The sequence below is a fragment of the Miscanthus floridulus genome, unplaced genomic scaffold (assembly GCF_019320115.1).
Source record: "Miscanthus floridulus cultivar M001 unplaced genomic scaffold, ASM1932011v1 fs_266_7_8, whole genome shotgun sequence".
NCBI classification, from domain to species: domain Eukaryota; kingdom Viridiplantae; phylum Streptophyta; class Magnoliopsida; order Poales; family Poaceae; genus Miscanthus; species Miscanthus floridulus.
The window spans coordinates 1-19,431 of record NW_027096482.1 but is presented as its reverse complement, the minus strand read 5'-3'; the positions used below and the strand labels follow the sequence as shown (position 1 = coordinate 19,431).

The window sequence follows — 19,431 nt, the reverse complement described above, 5'->3', positions numbered from 1 at the left end:
TTTTTTTTGAACATCACTCCTCAGTCTTTATTATTCATTAATGTTTGGTCCAGCTGAGTCGCGAACCACCAAACCATTACAAAACTACTTGTACCGACGATGGTCGTCCCTTTCGGCGGGTGTATATACCATAATAATGAATGCACGCAGAAAATAACCTCTAGGCGTCCTCTGAAATGTCGTTCACCAGAGGGAATCTTTTGATCTTTCCAGGCACGCACACACGACGTACTTGACGTGGGTCACCGATCATCAATTCATCATGATGACGGGGGGCCTTGCTCCATTTGTCCTTGCTGCATCGGGTCTTCCCGCGTGTCCAGGTCGCCGGCCGCGTCGGACTCTTGAACGGCCAGCATGCATGCATATGGCCACTCATTAACCGAGGGAGGTCGATCGATCGTATCGTTACCAGTCAGTCTCCTCTCTCGACCCCGCGCACAAGGCAATCTGAAGCCCGATTCGATCGCGAGGTCCGGCGCGGCCCAACCCAACCCCTCCCCCAAGTCTCTCCTCCTGTCCACGCCCGCGCGCGCGGGTATAAAACGCGTCGTACCCGCCGCTCCAGCGGACACGTCTCTTATTACTAGCTTCCAAACTAACTGACCACTGCTATCAGCTGTCATTCATTGCCTGGGACAGGAAGCAAGCGATCGAAGGGGTCGATCGGCTGAACACGAAGGCGGGCGCGTAGAGGTAGAGCCATCATGCTTGCGAGCGCGACGAGAGCAGGGACGACGTCGACCAAGCCCGGCCACGCCGCGGGCGCCGTCCGTGGAGCCGGAGCCGGAGCCGGCGGCAGCGGCACCCCCGCCGTCGTCGTCACCGGCGCCGGGCAACAGGAGGTCACCGTCTCGCAGTTCGTCGCCCAGCTAGGTTCGTTCCTTCTAACAGAAATCGATGATTGAGCTAGGCTAGAGAGATGTTCACAGTTCACAGCACTGTTATTAATTTAATCTGTAGCGAGAGTGATATGATATGATGATCAGATGAGTGATCGCTGATGAAAATGGTGGGTGCACAAAAAAGAATGATTGATTTCAGCTTGCGTTGTGCTTTGGCAGATGAGGCGGCGCGGCTGAGGCTGGACAGCATGCACCAGAGGCTGAGGCTGCTGGAGCAGCAGATGGAGACGCTGGAGGCCGAGGTCGGCAAAGCCAGCAACACTAGGATGGACACCTACGCCTAGTCTTAGTCGCCTAGAGTAGTTGCTAGCGGCTGGCCAGATCGATCCGTCGATCCGGAAGCAGACCACAGACGCATGGATGGTGCCGTCGCTAAAACTATCTCCACAGTTTTGGAGCGACCTGGAAAAGTATGGCAGTTCGTTTGCATCGTCACTCTCATCTTGTGTGTGGAAATGGATGCCGTTCCAAGCATGCGTGCTGGACTTCCTGAATTCTAGAAGAACAGTTAATAGTAGAAGCCAATCTCAGTTGACTAGGAGTATTCAGAGTTCAGACAGTAGCTGATCGAGTGGCTGGGCTTGCGGTCCCCAGTTCCCCTGCAATCTTTGCAACAGCAACACCGTAAGACGGATAGATGGAGACCAGCGAAAACGCACAAATACGGCTGACGCCTGATAGAGAGTCCCTGAGGTTGACAAATTGCACAAAATGATATCATAGAAGATTTCCGTAACAGGTGCTCAGCACCTCAGCACTAGTAACAGTAGTATCCAAACAAAACAAAATGATATTTATCAGAAAGGGAAAAGATGTATCACTTCACCACGAACATATACGTACATTGAAATGTCTTTTGCATGGAACCAGAGCAAAAGTTCATAACACAGAATTTCCTTCTTGAACAAGTCCTTTTGACGACACAACAGTATAGTACATCTCTTGTACAACAGCATGGTACAAATAGTACATCGATACAACAACAACAACAATATAGCCTTTGAGTCCCAAGCAAATTAGAGTAGTCTAGAGTTAAACCCCACCGAGAGCCCCAAGTCACGGTTCAGGCACTTCAATAACTGCTTTCCAAGTACTCCTATTCAAACATAGATCTCTAGGTATATTCTAAGCTTTCAAATCTCTTTTTATTGCCTCCCCCATATCAATTTCGGTCTTCCTCTACCTCTACTCGTTAGCTTGGCTTAGGACTCCACAATGCACTGATGCCTCTGGAGATCTCCTTTGGACATGGCCAAACCACCTCAACCGATGTTAGACAAACTTTTCTTTAATTGGTGCTACCTCTAGACGATCACGTATATCATCGTTCCGAACCCGGTCCATTCTTGTGTGACCGCAAATCCATCGCAACATACGCATTTCTGCAACACTCAGATGTTGAACTTATCGAATCTTTGTAGGCCAACATTCTGCTCGGTCTAATCGCCGTTTTATAGAACTTGCCTTTTAGCTTTTGTGATACCTTCTTATCACAGAGAATGTCAGAAACTTATCGCCACTTGATCCACCCTGCTTTGATTCTGTGGCTAACGTCCGTATCAATATCTCCATCTCTCTATAGCATCAATTCCAGATACTAAAAGGTATCTTTCTTAGGCACTACTTGATCTTCCAAACTCACATCACCCTCCTCATGTACAACTCCGCCAAAGTAGCATCTCATGTAATCGGTTTTAGTTCTGCTCAATCTAAAACTTTTAGACTAGAGGGTCTGCCGCCATAACTCTAGTTTCCTATTTACTTCAGCCTAGCTTTCCTATTTACAACTCCACTAACATCGATACTCAACTAAAAAAAAAAGAACAGATCACATAGTAACAACAAGAAGCAAGCAAGCAAGCCACCACCGCCACAAACCATATAGCCACACGAAGAGCATCAAACTGTATCGCTATTCACAGGCTAACTTGGTCCCAAAGCTGCTGAGGCTGATGGCAAAGGCTTGGAACGCGGAGAGTGGTTGCCGGTAATCCATCGTGAACATATCGTCGCCGACCTTACCAAACTGCAGCAGAACCGTTTTATCATCCACGCTGCTAGTAGGGTCACTGGGGTCGGGAGCAGCCACAAGCTGGAAATTCTTGACTGATGCAACTGTTACCCGCCCATGGAAGTTTAAGCACCAGCACTGCAGGTGCTCATGCCAGCGGGGTGCTTTATTCCGTAAAGTTGTGGGACCCAGGGGCCTCTTGAACTTCGTCTTGAGTGAGTTTTCCCAAGTCTCTTGGGCTGAAGGGCATTCAAGAGTGCAATACATTCTCCTAGGGCCTCTGGATTTGAGCAAGTTGTATTTGTATGAAACCTGTCCAACTTCATAGTTGCCAGCCGATACTTGGGGACTAATCCTTCTGCTTCCAAAACGATGACTAGATCGACTACTTGATGCTTTAGCACCATCATATGGTGGCTTGCTATCATATATTTTGAAGTTTGTCCCCCAGAAATCAGATCTAAACAGGGTGCAGAAGTAGAACTGTATGTTAAGGTGGGGAAACAGGTTCCAATACAAGTATTAAAACATAACAGGAGAACAACAATCTATTCCCTCCGTCCTGAAATATAATGGATTTTGTGTTGTCCTAGTCAAAACTGTCCAAAGTTTGACCAAGTTTATAGAGAAGAGTATTAACGTCTACCATATCAAAGAGATAAATTAAGAAAATATTTTCATAATGTACCTAATGATGCTAATTTAGTTTCATAAATATATTGTTCTGTGTACGCTTGGTCAAACTTATGACAGTACTTAGGACAACTCAAAATCCCTTATATTTCAGGAGGGAGAGAGTATGCTGTCTGCACAGAGAATTTAAACAAGGGAAAGTGTCATATAACCTAACCTAAGACAGTGAAGTGCTGACTTTTCCAACAATTAGATAGTCAATGAACTTTTGCAATACCAAATACGTCAGCAGTGCAAGGACACAACTTAACCAGTCAATTGCAAAGTTGCAATGGATCCCATGTATTGCAAGCCCTAAGACCAAGTAATGTATAAGGCATGCTAGCGGGTTCGGGGAGTTTGTTCTTCAATAAGAGTACTACAACAGTGTACGGTGTAAACCATCAAAACATATTACCAGGTAGTTGAAGAGCAAGTCATATCAAAACACAGGTACCAGTTGGAACTCACAAATCCTGCAATTTTATTCATTTTGCGTATCTTAACTTATGCTTTCAAAAATCTGTTGTCAACTACATGAAATGTATGTGCCACCTAATCGCACCAGAACACGTCACTTTCAGCAACCAATTCTTAAGCAGAGTTAATCCAAGAAGGTTCAGGAGAACTCTGGAATCATGTTGAACCTCACCTCAGTTTCCCCATGTATGCATTGCTCCCTTGTGATAAGTCCTCTGAATCAAGAGATATAATGTACTCAGTATGGGGACCACGCCTAAATCTTCTAGCAGCCATGAGAAACTTCCCTTTAGCCACAGGTGCTGTCGGATGCCCAAAAAAATGACGAAGAAAAGGTATTAATCATCAAGAATATCTGATGGTCAGAAGGCTGAAGAAAAAATATATCTAATGTAAAAAAAAGTTACAAACAGACTTCTATGTAAACATAAAAGAACAAATCCACAGCCAGCTTGGAATGTGCAGTTGTGCACTTCAAAATAATTCTACATAAAAAAAACATGTAGTGTTTGATGGAATATGCACACAAGCATAAATTATAAAAAATATGATCATTACGTGTACTATGAGACTTCTTTTAACCCAAGCTTAGGTGTAGATGCACCTCAGTTGAAAAGATACAATCAGAAAATCTAAGATAAAATAACAGGGAGTCTCTTAAGGAAATAATTAGCCTGGCCATCACTGAGCTGTTGAGGATAAGTAAGAGCTTGTACACCCATTCCCATTTTGGGTGAAACAGATGTGAAGTACTGTCACTATCCATGATTTCATGTATGTTATAGGACTATACAAGGGCTACAGGTAACTATCTAGTAACCAGTAGTGTTCATGTAAACTGCTTGTCCTGTTTCACTATCCAATCTACCTTGTTTCCCCATGATCACAAATGAGCTAAACCCAAATGCATCCCATTGTCCAGGAAATTTAATCTATCATGCTGGTCTGATGACAGGAAGCGATTAAGTATGGAAGTGAAATAGCCAGAATTCCATAAGAAAGAATACATCATCCATTATTTAACAACGAAAAAAGGTGCTAGATTCTCTTAAAGTGGACTTTAAATGAAGTAATGAACATACACATCATATCTTGTACTTACAACTTGTGAAGCCAAGGTAGAGGTAGAATGTAGAGTTCTTCTTATTCCGCTTGATAAAGCACTGCATTGGGCTATCCCTTGGCCCTGGCTGTGTTTTGAGAAATGGTGTAAGATTTAGGCACACAGATGTCAAATAAGAAACACTATGACACTGAATTTGCAAGGAAATTTCTCAAACTATGTCCTAAATATCTGAATGGCTGGTACGTATCAAAATCGCTGATGACGCCATATAAGGGAAACCATGCAATCGACCTGCCAGGTTGTTTCTCTCATTAGAATCTTAAATAACCAAAGTAACTGAAGCTAACAAAGATATGCAAACAAGCACTACCACAAACCGCCAGAAAATGCTAACTTCCACATTCCATCTCTGCCAGGTTAATTTGTAGCAAAAACTAGACATTTCTGATTGTGGGATATTTTTGTAACCCATGGCCAGCATCAAGCGTCACTGAAACCATTAGATAAACTAATCGGCCAAATTTAGTCACCTCCAAAAGCTAACTCTGAGCACACAACTGTAAGTTATATATATGAAAACTCTCAGACAGATTATTGGGCAAAAAGTATGTCAGATTTTGGACCTTATGATGGAGATCCAGCTACCTATTTTCCCCCCCATATTGCTACTTCAATGATACCTTAACACCTGATTCAATGGACCACATGAAGCACCACACCTGCCACCTCCTGCCATCTGCATGCCATGGTGTCACCCACAACGAGCACCACGCCACTGCTTCCTGCCTTCCATTGCCTGTCAGGCTTGCCAACCTTCCTCTGCTGACGCCGGTAAGGTCCTTGGTCTTCGTCATCCACTACCGCCCTCCATACGACTCCTTTCATTTCTCTCATAGTTTTCCTCCTGGCTCCGGCACCCCCACTCTGCCCGCCTCCTCTGTCTCTAGCGGCTCCTGCCACTGCATCCGTCATCACTGCCAGTCCCTCGCTAACTAGAAACAAATGTACCTCCCCCGTCATCAATTCCCACCACCACAGCTGACAGCACCATCATCGACCACAAATCCCTACCCCCCAAAACTTTTTTGGAGTTTCAGCGCAAAACGCACCGGTCATTGCATTATCACAAGGACCAGAGAAACAGGTTTAAGCATTCGGTGTTCGTCACCCATACGCATCAACACAACTCCACGCTCTCCAACATTAACCACTGACTAACAGCAGCTAAGAACAATTACATATTCCACTCCTCACCAAACTTTAAGAGACTGAGCCATTTCTCCTTAGCCGCCAAGCGTTCTGAAGCATCCACCAGGAGATTCGCAATTTCATCAGGGTAGTCCTTCTGCTTCCAGTCCAGAGTCGACTTGTACATGATTCTATTCCATTCATCATCCACCTGGTTTAGCCAGTCAACCTTGGGTGGCTGGTTGCCAGCCTTCTGAGCTTTTCCAGCTTTGTATTGAACTCCGGCCTCTTCTCGGTTGGACAAAGTAAGATCCAGCCCGTGAGCATGGCCAAAATTACCCACCAAAACCCCCAACCCCTAACCCTAAACTTCGTTGCAGTGCATGGAGTTCTTGAGTTTTCAAGAGACGGAGGTCAGCTTGAATCATTTTGCAAAATCGTGAGGTTGGTAATTCAACATATTTTGCATTCTAGATTTGTTGACAGACATCTAGCAATTATCATATATAAAACAATACAAATCTACTAACCCCGCCAGTACTCCAATTTCTCAAACTCGCACGAGTAAGCAATCTCATGGATTCATGGCCAGAACTGACGGTTCAAAAGTACTCAGAGGCCAGATTCGCCCTCAAATTTCACATAACTACCTAGTCCGATACGTCAATACCATCATTCATCACGGAAGCTTCGCCAGTAAGGACCAAAATCGCATATTGCATCGATCCCTCCTCAAAATAATCGAGACGAGATGGATATACACAGACCAACGCCGCCGCACACACTGAATCGGCACCAAAGAGCCTAAGACACTCTACTACTGACCTATGTGCGAGCGAGCAGCTCAAACCGCAGCTTCCATCCTCACCTGCTTGAGCGAGGAGGGGAAGGTGATCTTGCCGGACTCCGCCGGCGGACGCACGACGGCGACGGCGGCCTCCCGCCACCGGCGGCACACGCAGGCGCAGGAGACGACGTCCTTCCGCGCCGGCCACCGCTCGCCGCCGGACGCCTCGACGCGCCGCACCACGTCGGAGAGCAGCTCCGGCAGCAGCCTCGCCCACCGCTCCTCCTGATCCTCCGCCTCCGCATCCGGGTCCGCCTCTACCACCTCGTCCATCTCGCCGCGCTGCGGTGGCGGCGCCGCCGGGGCAGCATGCCGAGACATCTCCCCACTACAGTCGCGGGCCTCTCCTCTTTCTTCTTTTCTTTCTCTCTCTCTTCCTCTTTTTTCGCCGGCTTGTGTACTCAAAACCGCGTTCGGCTCTCCACGCCTCCACAGTCCACACCACCCCCGCCCCCGCTCTACTGTCTGGACCGTAGAACTAACTGTACTAGTAGCTGACAAGCACCGGTGGTCACCGTAGAGTCCGTCGTATGTTATTTTTTTTTTTAGAAAACTAGTGATGGTGCTGGCACCTAGGTGGTGCCATGCCTAACACATAACGCCTAAATTTTCACCCTAAACTATCACATCGAATCTTACGGTACATGTATAGAGTATTAAATATAGATAAAAAAAACTAATTACATAGCGTGGTTGGAAATCGCGAGACGAATGTTTTAAGATTAATTAGTTCATGATTAGCCATAAATGCTATAGTAACTAACATACGCTAATGATGGATTAATTAGGCTTAATGAATTCGTCTCACAGTTTTCAGATGAGCTATGTAATTAGTTTTTTTATTAGTATCCAAAAACCCCTTCCAACGTCTCAAAACATTCGATATGACATCAAAAATTTTCATTTCACAAACTAAACGCATCAAGACACGAATCTAAGTTCATGGATACATGTCATAGATAGAATAGCGTCATGCACATAGGGATAACCGTAGGCTCTGCGTTTCAGATTCACGTGCCCAAAACAACGTACGGTCAGCCAAGAACTAAGGACGCGTTTGGCGCTGCTCCGGGCGACTCCGGCTCCTTACCTCGTGGTACTATAGCGACACTGTAGCAGGAGCCGTTTCGGAAACCGAGGCGCAAAATGAACCGAAAAGAAGCCGGAAAGAGGAGGAGCCGGCGAAGCCACGATTTCGAGCTTCGCCGGCTCCGTGCTACAGTGCATAAACAGTACCGGAGCCGGAGCCTCCCGGAGCTCCTCCAAACGGGACCTAAATGTAAACGGAATGAAACGAAGGCTGCACGAGAATAGATAGACCAAGCACTCATACATGAGGGACAGGACAATATATAGCTCCGAGTACAAATAGCAACAGTCACCACACATAGATCGTTTGGTCGTAAACGATTGTGGATTATAAATCAGAATAGTATTTTTCTTTCACACTAAACCAGCCAGCGTAATAATCCACAATGGTTTCAGCCAGAATGAACAGGCTGCATACCAACCGCGTAGACCATACAATAAGTTAGTTTCCAAACCAAGGCACGAGACAGTTCTCAAAAGACACCACAAAATGTTGCGTTGCTCTAGACATACATCCTAAAGTGTCCACCCTAGAGCCCTGGTAGCAGATCCTTCAACCTCAACTGCACTTAGCCATTCCTACTGAACTCGAAGATCCCTGACAACCGAGCCTCATGAGGTTAGTATCTTACACGCTAGAACAGGCAGGCTATAGGAAATAGGGAATATATCACTCAAACCGGTGCTACACCTGAGATGTACTCTTCATTTCTTCAACGACAGGGGCATGGGATCACCGATCAGCTGCATAGGCTCCGTTCGCCGGTCTGAAACGGCTAAAACTGGTTGAAAAACATTGTTCCAGCTGAATTGTTTTGAGATAAAAACACTGTTCCGACTGAAAAAAAACCGAACAAACCGAATATAAGATAAGCCGAAGAGGGCCATAGCTCTTCTAAAGCACCGTCTTGCAGAAGCATGTCTTAAGACTTTATGTTTTATCATACACTCACAGATGATAAAATTGTTGGTTTTCTTTTAGTCATATTCATCAGATCGGGATACATAGTAATAGAATAGGAATACATGTTCAAGATTTACAGAGAGACAGAGAGAAGGGGAGTGAGAGGTAGCAGACCATCAAAAGCCGTAGTGGTCGAAGCACCGGTCGGGATCTCGTTGGCGGACGCCATCTGCGCGCCGGCAGCGATGTTCGGTGGAGAGAGAGGAGTCGATGCAGTGGCGTCCTTGGCGGCGGCGTGTGCGTCGGGGTGGCGTTGCCGGCGTCGATGGTGCTTCCCGTTGCTGGCAGCGCCCCTTCTCAAGATCGGCTTAGGGTTAGGATGTCGGTGGGGTGACTGACGGTGTGGTGAACCTCGTACTGCGAGCCCCGGCCCCCACCTTTCCTTTATAGCGTTGTGCGACGGGAGCCCACCAACCATGTAGGGTTGGGCGCCCCCGATCAGGGCGCGAGAACAAGGCCCAAAGGCCGTTGGGCCTAATAGCGTGGGAGATCAATCCAACATTCTCCCCCTTGATCTCTCATCACTTTCTTCGTTCTTTAATTCTTACTCAAAACTTTCGATTCATATTTTTCTTGCTTCCATCCTATTTCATCATAGATTAGTGCATAGAACTGTCCCATCGTCACAACAATTAGTGCCGTTAGACTAACAGCCACAATACACTTCTCCGTTTTGAAATGTAAACTTTCTTTGGGCCCTTCGTATGTTCGAGAATCATAGGCTTTCCCTTAAACTCATGCCGGCTACGTGTTCTCTGAACACGTTGGGTGGTAAGCCCTTTGTGAGCGGATCCGCGAGTATTTTCTCTGTACTTATATGCTCAAGATTTATTATATGATCCCGAACTTTATCTTTCACAACATAGTACTTTATGTCAATATGTTTGGCAGTATCACTTGACCTATTGTTGTGAGCATACTGTACCGCTGGGTTGTTATCACAATACAACCTCAATGGTTCATTTATATTATCAATCACTTTCAATCTGGGTATGAATTTCTTCAGCCAATTCACCTGCCCCGTTGCCTCATAGCATGCTACAAACTCGACATACATTGTCGAGGATGTAGTTATGGTTTGTTTGGAGCTTTTCCACGATATAGCCCCTCCTGCGAGAGTAAATATATATCCTGATGTGGATTTTCTTTCTTCTCCCGCATAATCAGAATCTGAATACCCCTCTATCTGCAGGGAATCAGATCTTCTATACGTAAGCATGAGGCCTTTCGTACCCTACAAATAACGCAGGACTTTCTTCACTAAATTCCAATGTTCAATTCCTGGATTCTTTTGATATCTGCCAAGTAACCCGGTAACAAAAGCTAGGTCAGGGCATGTACACACTTGAGCATATTGTGAACTTCCAACAGCTGAAGCATACGGTACCGCTTTCATTCGGTCAATTTTATATTGATTCTTGGGACACTGATGTTCCCTAAACCTATCGCCCTTGACTATAGGAGCAGGTGAAGGACTGCACGCATGCATTCTAAATTTCTTCAGGACCTTTTCTTTGTATGCCTTTTGCGATAATCCTAGAACCCCCTTTCTCCTGTCTCGGTGAATCTCTACTCCCAAAACGAATGAGGCCTCACCGAGATCTTTCATATCAAAGTTTGAGGACAAAAATTTTTTCATTTTCATTAGTAGATTGATATCACTACTAGCAAGTAAGATATCATCCACATACAAAATTAGGAATATGTACTTTCCATTCTTGAACTTTACATAAACGCAATTGTCCTCAACATTTTCTTTAAACCCAAAACCTTTTATCGTTCTATCAAACTTCAAATACCAATGTCTTGAAGCTTGCTTCAATCCGTAGATTGATTTCTTCAGGCGGCATCCCATATTTTCCTTTCCTTCTACGACAAAACCTTTCGGTTGTGCCATATAAACATTTCCTTCCAAATCTCCATTTAGGAAAGCCGTCTTTACATCCATTTGATGTAACTCCAAATCATAGTGGGCTACAAGTGCCATTATAATTCTGAAGGAATCTTTACATGAGACTGGAGAAAACGTCTCATTGTAATCAATCCATTCTCTTTGCGTGAAGCCTTTCGCCACAAGTCGCTCTTTAAATCTTTCTATATTCCCTTTAGAGTCATATTTCGTTTTGTAGACCCATTTATAGCCTACTGTTTTGGCTCCTTTAGGAATAATTTCTAAGTCCCAAACTTTATTGGTACTCATTGACTTTATTTCATCTTCCATGGCCTTAAGCCACTCTGATAAGTGGTCGCTTCTCATGGCTTCTTCAAATAAGGTGGGATCATCCCCCATCTGAAATTCTTCTGTCTCATAAACTTCATAGTCATCAGTAATAGCTGATCTTATTCTTTGAGACCTTCTAGGTGCTTCTGGCACTTGTTCCACGTTGGGCTGTTGGTGTTCTTCCTCATATGCGACATTTGGTTCTATAGGTTCCTCAAGGATAGGTTCCTCAAGGACAGGTTCCTTATGTTCATTCATTGTCACCATGGGAGAACTTGCAACAGGTGTTGGCACTACAGTGTCCTGCACTGTCGGTGCAACAGCAGCAGGTAGCGTGAAGAATGGTTCTTCAACCATCGGAGTGGGTACATGTACCCACTTTTCCTGTAGGCTGATTTCTCGTGCTACCATGCTCCTCTTGATCATGTCGCCGTGATGCTCGGGGCACCGTCGTGTGACCGTGCGTATGGCCAAGCTCACCGGCGCTACCCTAGCCGCCCTTACCTTAGATTACCTCTGTGTTAGGTCTCTAGGTAGCTCTAGTGCCTTTTGCCAGGTTATACCATGTCTGGAATTGGCCGACATGCTGTCGGGCATCACCGTTGTCCGCCATGGCCGCCGCCGTCCATGTTCCGAGGGACCATCCGCCGTGCCCCGTACATCCCTCGACGCGGTTCGGCTCGGAGATGGCGTCGGTGATGACGCAACCGCCTGAGCCCTCCACGGCGGTGAGGAAAAGCTCGCCGGAGTGCCGCGGCAGTCCCTCCCTTGTTTTTTGTATCACTGACGCGTGGGCCAGCTAACATGTGGACCCCGCCTGTCAATCACTATGAATAGAAAGCTAGTTCAATTATTTCAAGTTTTGATGCTATTTTGTAAAATCTATATCTAGAGTTTGGTAGCTCCAAATTGATTGGTTCCAATTTTGTTAGGATTATAGTGAAGTGTAGTATTTAGGAAAAATATAACATGAACACTTGTAGTGGAAGTTTTGGATGAATTAAATTAAAACTTGAAATGTGTTTTTAAATGCATGCAAACTTGTTTAAATTATATCTTGAGTTACTGTGCTCCAAAAAATTATGAAATTTTGTTGGTGAGCTCTTCTTGCTTAGTAGAAGCTCTGGTAAAAATTTTAGAGTCATTGCATGTATGGTTTTTGAGTTATAGATTTTCCTTTTATCATTGAACGATCCTTGTGTAAATTTTTGTAATTTATCTATGAATCCAATGACCATGAAATTTTGTGGGTAATGTCCTAGTACCTTAAGGATGCTAGGAAAAATATAAAATATGTCGCTTGACACTTTTCACTAGGGTTTCCTAATTATGTCATTTTAAGCCTTTATGTCTTGTCATTTTTGTGTAGCCTGTTATACTTGCTCAAATGATGTGAAATTTTTTTAGTAGTCTACTTGGAGCATGTAGTACCAACTGTAACGTATGTAGATTAAATGGTGTAGTTCTCATATATGTTTATCATTTCTCTTAATTAATTAAATAAATTAAGAAAAGCATTAAAAGAAATGAATTGGTGGTGAACACTTTACTTTCTGGTGTTCTTGTGATATGTGTGATAAGTGAGTAAAGTTGGTTTTGTCCAATTAATTGTTTGCAACATAAGTTAATTAATATTTCCTTGCATTATGTCTTTCTGGACAGTTCTTGGGACTTTACAAAGTTCCCCATGATATTTTGGTTTGCTGGGAATGTGGTGAATACAAAAGTTGTAGATAACTTATGTATCTAGCTCCTATCAAAATTTGGGGGCATTTGGCCCAGTAGTTTAGGAGCTACAGTCATTCAAAGTTTGATCATAGTTTTGCTTGCTCTCTGTCTTGTTGGACCTGATTATGTGGTTCTGTAAATTCGACATGGTAAAGTTTGGAATCATGCCTTGAGGTCTGAAAATGAATTGTAGGCAATTTCATAAGCTTTCCAAATTGTCTTGTTGCCTGTCATTTTGATTTGTAGATCTCCAGTTTTAGTTAGTTTACTATACCACTATATAAGTTCCTGTTTTGCTGAAATACGAATGATTGTGTGTGCTCAGTTGCGATGTTCTTGTTGATTGTTTAGGTGCTAGCCTAACTTGAGAACATGCTTAGGTGCAGGTGCTAGGTCCTTAACTAAAGATGAGCAATTGTACATTAGGTTGTATAAACTTGGTAAGTTAAAGTGATTTGAATAGAGCTTAAGTCGGAAAATGTGAACTGCAGTAAGCATGTGCATTCCCCGAGCATTCCTAACTTTGTTTTTGTGCATCCATGATATTTATCTTGCGCATACATGCAATAGGTGTGCCGAAGGGAGTGACGCTTTTGGAGTTTGAGGGAGTGGGCCAGGAAGAGGAGCGCGAGGTTCAGGCAATCGACGAAGCAGCCGCCAAGGAGGAGTTGCTCGAGTGCCCTGACCACCAACCATCCTCTTTCCTGAAAGGCAAGCCCTGGAGCATATTAAGTCTCCCATGCTTTTACAAATATCTTGAGTATCTTTTTTTCATTGATGATGCATTAAGTATAAGAATTGGTTGGAACCAATTGTTGCATTATATATCCATCTTTGTCCAGATATCGCACTTGAATCCTATTTAAGTTTAGGAACGGGTTAAATGCTTAGCCATGCTTAGTGTGGTAGAAGTCAGGTGATTTCCTATCACCTGCGAGCTTTAGGATGAGGTGGATCACGGTTGACTATATTTGCTATCATGGGAAAGAACCATGTTAATAATGAATTAAGACCGGGCATAGTCTTGTGTAGGTTTGGATATAGTGACTCCGCCTGTGTCGTTTAAGGACCGATACGCTGTACATTCTTATGTCATGTTGAACACAGCCTAACATTTAGCTGGCCGGATAACTTGTTTTGACCGCGAAGCCTAGTAGTTTGATTTAGGCCAGGGACGCGAGCAGTGGTCGCAATCTAGATGGAAGTCAGGATGTGTGGAGAGCCATTGGCGTAAGCCCAAGGGCGGGTTAAGTCATCAAGCACTCATGGCAGAGTGGTTCTCTAATTTTGTGGCACTGATCAGACTCGCGACTCCTAAATTGTACCAAAGGTGACTTGTTTGCGACCCTGACGGGAGAAGCAAGGTTTGTGTTAGGAATACCCCTCCAGCTGGATAGGAATCGATTCGAATCGCCGTCTCTCCCGGATAGTGAGAACTTGACTGAGCAGCGATAACGTAGATTCAATTAATTTAACAATATGGTTAAATGGATGATGATGATAATATTGCCATGATTTATACCTGCTATGGTTATTAATGTTTGCATCTTAATGAAATGATTGCTTAGTACAGGTGCTAATATAGATGACAGGTTAATGGCTAAAAGTCACTGCTAGCTCAGGTTAAGAGTTGCTCATTATTACTTATGCTTTTCCGCAAAAAGAAAATGTCAGCTAGATCTACTAAATTAAGCTATGCATGATCCTTGGTGTCATTTGTTTTAGTTTCCAACGGGTAAGTCTAGCTGAGTACATTCTTGTATTTAGGGTTTATTCCCTCTTGTTGCAGATGACCTTCTATATTAGGGCTTCTGTAAGTATTGTCTCCACTCGGCGGGTGACGAAGACTAGATCACCGGCATGATCTCTATTTCTCTTATCCGAATGCTTTTGCGGGTTGTGATCAGCAAACTGGTATTTGTATTTGAACTCGGGTGTGTAAGTTAAACTATTTGCTTCCGCGTACTTTACAACACTTATTTTGTAATAACGATGACTCTGAGGTGATGTAATCTATTTGCAAACCGTCTGTGAAATGTTGTAACGTATGATATGTTAAGTTGAATTACTGTGATCTTGGTTGTATGCAAGTTGGTTTGAAATCCTTCATGGTTTCAGTTGACTACTGGGTTTATATGGGCTCAAGTGCGAGAATTTGATCATTTCGGCAATTGTTTTTGTACTTGTGCTCTTATAAATTGGTCAGTTCTGTGACACACCCCCAATCCCTATTCTTTCCCTCCAAAGTCACATCGGACATTTTGCCTCCCCGAGTAGACCAGGACTATTTACCAGCAAAAGGATACGGGTCAAAAAGTATTCCTCCAGCCTGGCTAGGCCCAAGAGTTTTAGGGCTGGCCCATCAATAGTTTTGACAGTTGTCCCAAAGCACCCTTACAACAATGATAGGCCCGCAAGCGACCAAAACTCAGAAGCACAAACTTCACAGGAGTCTCGGTCCACGATCGAGCCTCTACCGAGCAGACCCTGGATGGATTCCCATGAATGGGACACCAGGGCCCCATTTAAGCTATCCGGCTAACAACCATCAAATCTCACAGCCATATCCACGAAGGGTCCAAATCACCCCTAGGCGATTCTATCTGAATCACCCGAGGGCTCGGGGGCTACAACCGACGGGTGCGCTCACGCGCACCCTCTGGCAAGTCAAATCACCCCCGAGCGATTCTATCCAAATCACCCAAGGGCTCGGGGGCTACACTTATCGGGTGCGCTCGTGCGCACCCTCTGGCAAGTCAAAACCCCCTAGGGGATTCTATCCAAATCACATAGGGGCTCGAGGGCTACTATCGGGGATCAAATACTAGGGTACCCAAAGAGTAGGAGCTAATAACCATCAAACATTGATGCTTCCGAATAGACAAGAGCATGGCTACACCTCTTGCCTAACGACCAAGGGCAGACTCTACCTTGCTCAACATCTGGGGGCTGGCCCTGCCTCGTCCAATGTCTAAGGGCAGACTCCACCTCGCCCGATGTCCGGGGCTGTCTCCGCCTCACCCGATGTCTGAGGGCTAACTCTGCCTCGCACAACGTCTTAGGGCAGACTCCGCCACACTCGATGTTTGGGGGCTGGCTCCGCCCCACTCGATGTCTGAAGGCAGACTCCACCTCGCTCAATGTCTGGGGGCTAGCTCCGCCTCATCGGATGTCTGAGGGTAGACCCCGCCTTGCCCGATGTATGAGGGAAGACTCTGCCTCGCCCAACGTCTAGGAGTAGACTCTGCCTCACCCAACCCTTGGGGGCTGGCTTAGCCTCGCTCGATGTCTAAGGGTAGACTCCGCCTTGCCCGATGTCCTGGGGCTAGCTCCGCCTTTCCCGATGTCTAGGGGTAGACTCCGCCTTGCCCGATGCCCTGGGTCTGGCACCGCCTTGCCCGACGTCTGCATGCTACTCCTTCAGAACTACGCTCATAGACAAGGCAGGACACTCAAGTCAACTGCAATACCAAGGACCACACCCTACACGCCTACAGGAAAATACCATCAGGATATGACAAGACAGGCACTTTAAGGCCCTTTCGGGCATGTCAGAGCCCAAACAATGTTGTAGGCACCGACATTTGTTTTATAGTGTTGTGGGCGCCGCCACTAGCCCTTGGGTGCGGATCCTGACGGAACCATATGACAACCACTATGGTCCAACAGGAGACTCATGTCCTCTATAGTGACGGACGTGCAGTCACTACGTCGTCCGCTCCCCATGGGGATGGGATCAACACCCTAGTCCGTCGCACCGCCCACCAGGGTGGGATGGGATGTGACCACTTGCTGATCAAGTCAGAGCATGGCATCATCAATGGACAGATGCCTAGCATGGAGCTATCCCTAGCACCATCTGTCGTGTCAGTAGGGTTGGCTTAGAGGAAAAGGAAGACGCGACACCTTCGAAGGACCTTCTTTGCCTCTGGTTTTTCTTCTTTCTCCCATTTGTAATCCTTGCTCCCCCTTGATCTATAAAAGGGAAGGCAGGGCACCCGACTAAAGGGATGGATCAATTTCCACAGACATCACACCACATAGCTAAGCAACATCCAAGCTCTCAGCACCCGTTCAACCTTTTCATCTGAGACTTGGGTCCTGTCCCTCTCTCGCCCATTTGTACCCCCTACTATAAACCTTTCAGTGCAAATAACACGAGTAGCAACCATGAACTGGACGTAGGGACATTCTGCCCAAACCAGTATAAACCTTGTGTCTTTTTAGCACACCATCTAGGCCTAACACGCAATAATACAAATTTACTAGTTGGTGTTTACTCGAAACACTGACACAGTTGTTGATATATTTAACGCACACAGATAAATCCACAAGCGCACGAATATTATTGTAGCTTTCACCCAGAAGTATTCCAAGTATCTTAGGGAGAATAACTAAGGTTCTCTAGTTCTAACTTAGGTAAGCTATGTCTTCTATTGTTCAACTAGGGATATTACTAAGGGAAGCACAAGCAGAGTATGTTTCCTATAGTAACTAAATCCTGCTAGGCCTACAAACAGGAGCTGAACTATAAAGGATTAAATGAGGCTATAAGAGTCACCCTCACGAGCTACCACCGATCCTAGAATGTAGGGTACATCCACAAGTAACTCGGTCTAAGCACCATGCTTACACCTATAATTACTACTTTAACCTAGAGCATCCTATAGATTAAAGCACTCAAAAGAGTTGTGAACCTGATGAGCAATATAAACACGATGCTTACTTGAATTAGAAGTTGATTACCAGAGAGATCTCGAAAGCAAGCTCAAGTAGAACTTGGATCCACCAAGATACAAGACGTAGAGAGAGCACCGATAGGCCGACACCTCCTCCAAACTCTTCCCTCACTCTCTATCTCACTATTCTATTTATAAGACTAGGATCCTATGGAGGACTAATCTTCTCTTGATTGCTAGCTCTAATCCTAAAGATATAAATTAGGGTTTTAGGGATCTATCGATGGAGGGGGGCAGTGGCTGGTATATATAGGCCGGAGCATCCATCATGAGCCCTTGGATCAAACTGACTTAAAGAATAGCAGTAGATGCAACCTAGGAGGCGGTGGAGAACTAACATAATGAGGCGGAAGGCTGATAGGTAGCCCTAGTGCCTAGGTGGCCTGCAGGTGGGGCCGGACCGGCCCCATATGGCAGTCCCTCAGCTCCCATTTTGGTGTGGTGTCCTCTAGAGTCCTCTGGAACCTTCTGGTGCCCAGTTTCACGATGGATAAGCACAATTAATTCTGACATGTATGTCTACCTTGATGGTTTTCTAGATAAACCCTACAGAAAATACAAATTCACCAAAACTCATGGAATTTGTTAGTTTAAACCTCTAAATCTTTGTTGGTGATCACAATTGTGCCCATTATACATGTTTTATTGATGGTTTCTAATGGTTGTTAACTACCGTCAATAAGCTCCCCTAAGCTTAACCTTTGCTAGTCCCTTTACAAAGCTAAACTCAGCAAAAATGGATTAGGAGTTGCTACGATGCTTTCAGCTCCTTAAAAGTACACATGCGTTCAAACAAGAATTCTCCTCCAAATTAGAATAAACCGATCTGACTTCAAACTTACCCATATTACCTTCAACTATGGGGCTTCTTAGCCCTCACTTGGGTCTTGAGCAATTGAAAGACAGAACAATCAAGTCAAGCACTATGTCTCAAGTTCTTTGCTCAACTATTATTCTAGAGTTTTTTAAATAAAACTCAGAGCTTCCATTGTATGACACTCTCAAATCTCTCAATATATGTGGTATTTGTGGATCCTCACCAAGGAAATAAAAATGTTATGCCTTTTTTCTCTTCCTACCACTAAGGTTTATTTGGAGTTCATAGGTAGGAAGAAAGCTAGAGCATACTTGCAATGCATATATTGTAAAGTCAAATAATGGATGCAAAGAGAGTTGAGTCATACAATCAAATCAAGATGTGCATGTGTGTGGAATATATGGTGGTAATCCTAATTCTACTTTGCTCCTTGAAAACTTACCTTTCTTTTGAAACTTGGAAACACTTGCTAGAGAGCAGGGACTATCTTATTCATCTCTCTTTTTTAGGCAGGCATCTAAGTACCCATTGTTTTAGATATCTTGGACACTTATCCATTTTTTCTCAACTCTTTTTTTTTCTTTTTTTATGAATAACTTTTGCATAGCTCCATGCCTCTTTTCCACAACAAAACTTTTGAGAGATAGCAACAAGAATTTGGAGCATTTATTTGGTGGATGGAAAACCTAATAAACATGTTTTTG

General features: G+C 44.7%; 2 protein-coding genes across 2 annotated transcripts; one reads left to right on the top strand and one right to left on the bottom strand.

Moving 5' to 3' along the window:
- Positions 1–569: 569 nt before the first annotated feature.
- On the top strand, positions 570–1,642 carry LOC136531043 (uncharacterized). Its single transcript, XM_066523756.1, has 2 exons — positions 570–876; positions 1,065–1,642. The coding sequence occupies exons 1-2, from the start codon at positions 708–710 to the stop codon at positions 1,187–1,189; spliced, it is 294 nt and encodes a 97-aa protein (XP_066379853.1). The 5' UTR covers positions 570–707; the 3' UTR covers positions 1,190–1,642.
- A 175-nt stretch (positions 1,643–1,817) lies between these two features.
- LOC136531042 (tubby-like F-box protein 1) lies at positions 1,818–7,613 on the bottom strand. Its single transcript, XM_066523755.1, has 4 exons — positions 7,191–7,613; positions 5,171–5,258; positions 4,241–4,370; positions 1,818–3,376 (listed from the first exon to the last, which is right to left on the bottom strand). The coding sequence occupies exons 1-4, from the start codon at positions 7,488–7,490 to the stop codon at positions 2,818–2,820; spliced, it is 1,077 nt and encodes a 358-aa protein (XP_066379852.1). The 5' UTR covers positions 7,491–7,613; the 3' UTR covers positions 1,818–2,817.
- Between the last annotated feature and the right edge of the window lie 11,818 nt (positions 7,614–19,431).

What these genes read in the sequence shown, in the direction of transcription:
- LOC136531043 (XM_066523756.1), top strand. Translation starts at nt 708, where the DNA reads ATGCTTGCGAGCGCGACGAGAGCAGGGACGACGTCGACCAAGCCCGGC. An exon ending in GCAGTTCGTCGCCCAGCTAG is followed by an intron (nt 877 to 1,064) that starts GTTCGTTCCTTC and finishes GTGCTTTGGCAG; the next exon opens with ATGAGGCGGCGCGGCTGAGG.
- LOC136531042 (XM_066523755.1), bottom strand. Translation starts at nt 7,490, where the DNA reads ATGTCTCGGCATGCTGCCCCGGCGGCGCCGCCACCGCAGCGCGGCGAG. An exon ending in TCCCCTCCTCGCTCAAGCAG is followed by an intron (nt 5,259 to 7,190) that starts GTGAGGATGGAA and finishes CTCAAAACACAG; the next exon opens with CCAGGGCCAAGGGATAGCCC. An exon ending in GCATACATGGGGAAACTGAG is followed by an intron (nt 3,377 to 4,240) that starts GTGAGGTTCAAC and finishes CACCCTGTTTAG; the next exon opens with ATCTGATTTCTGGGGGACAA.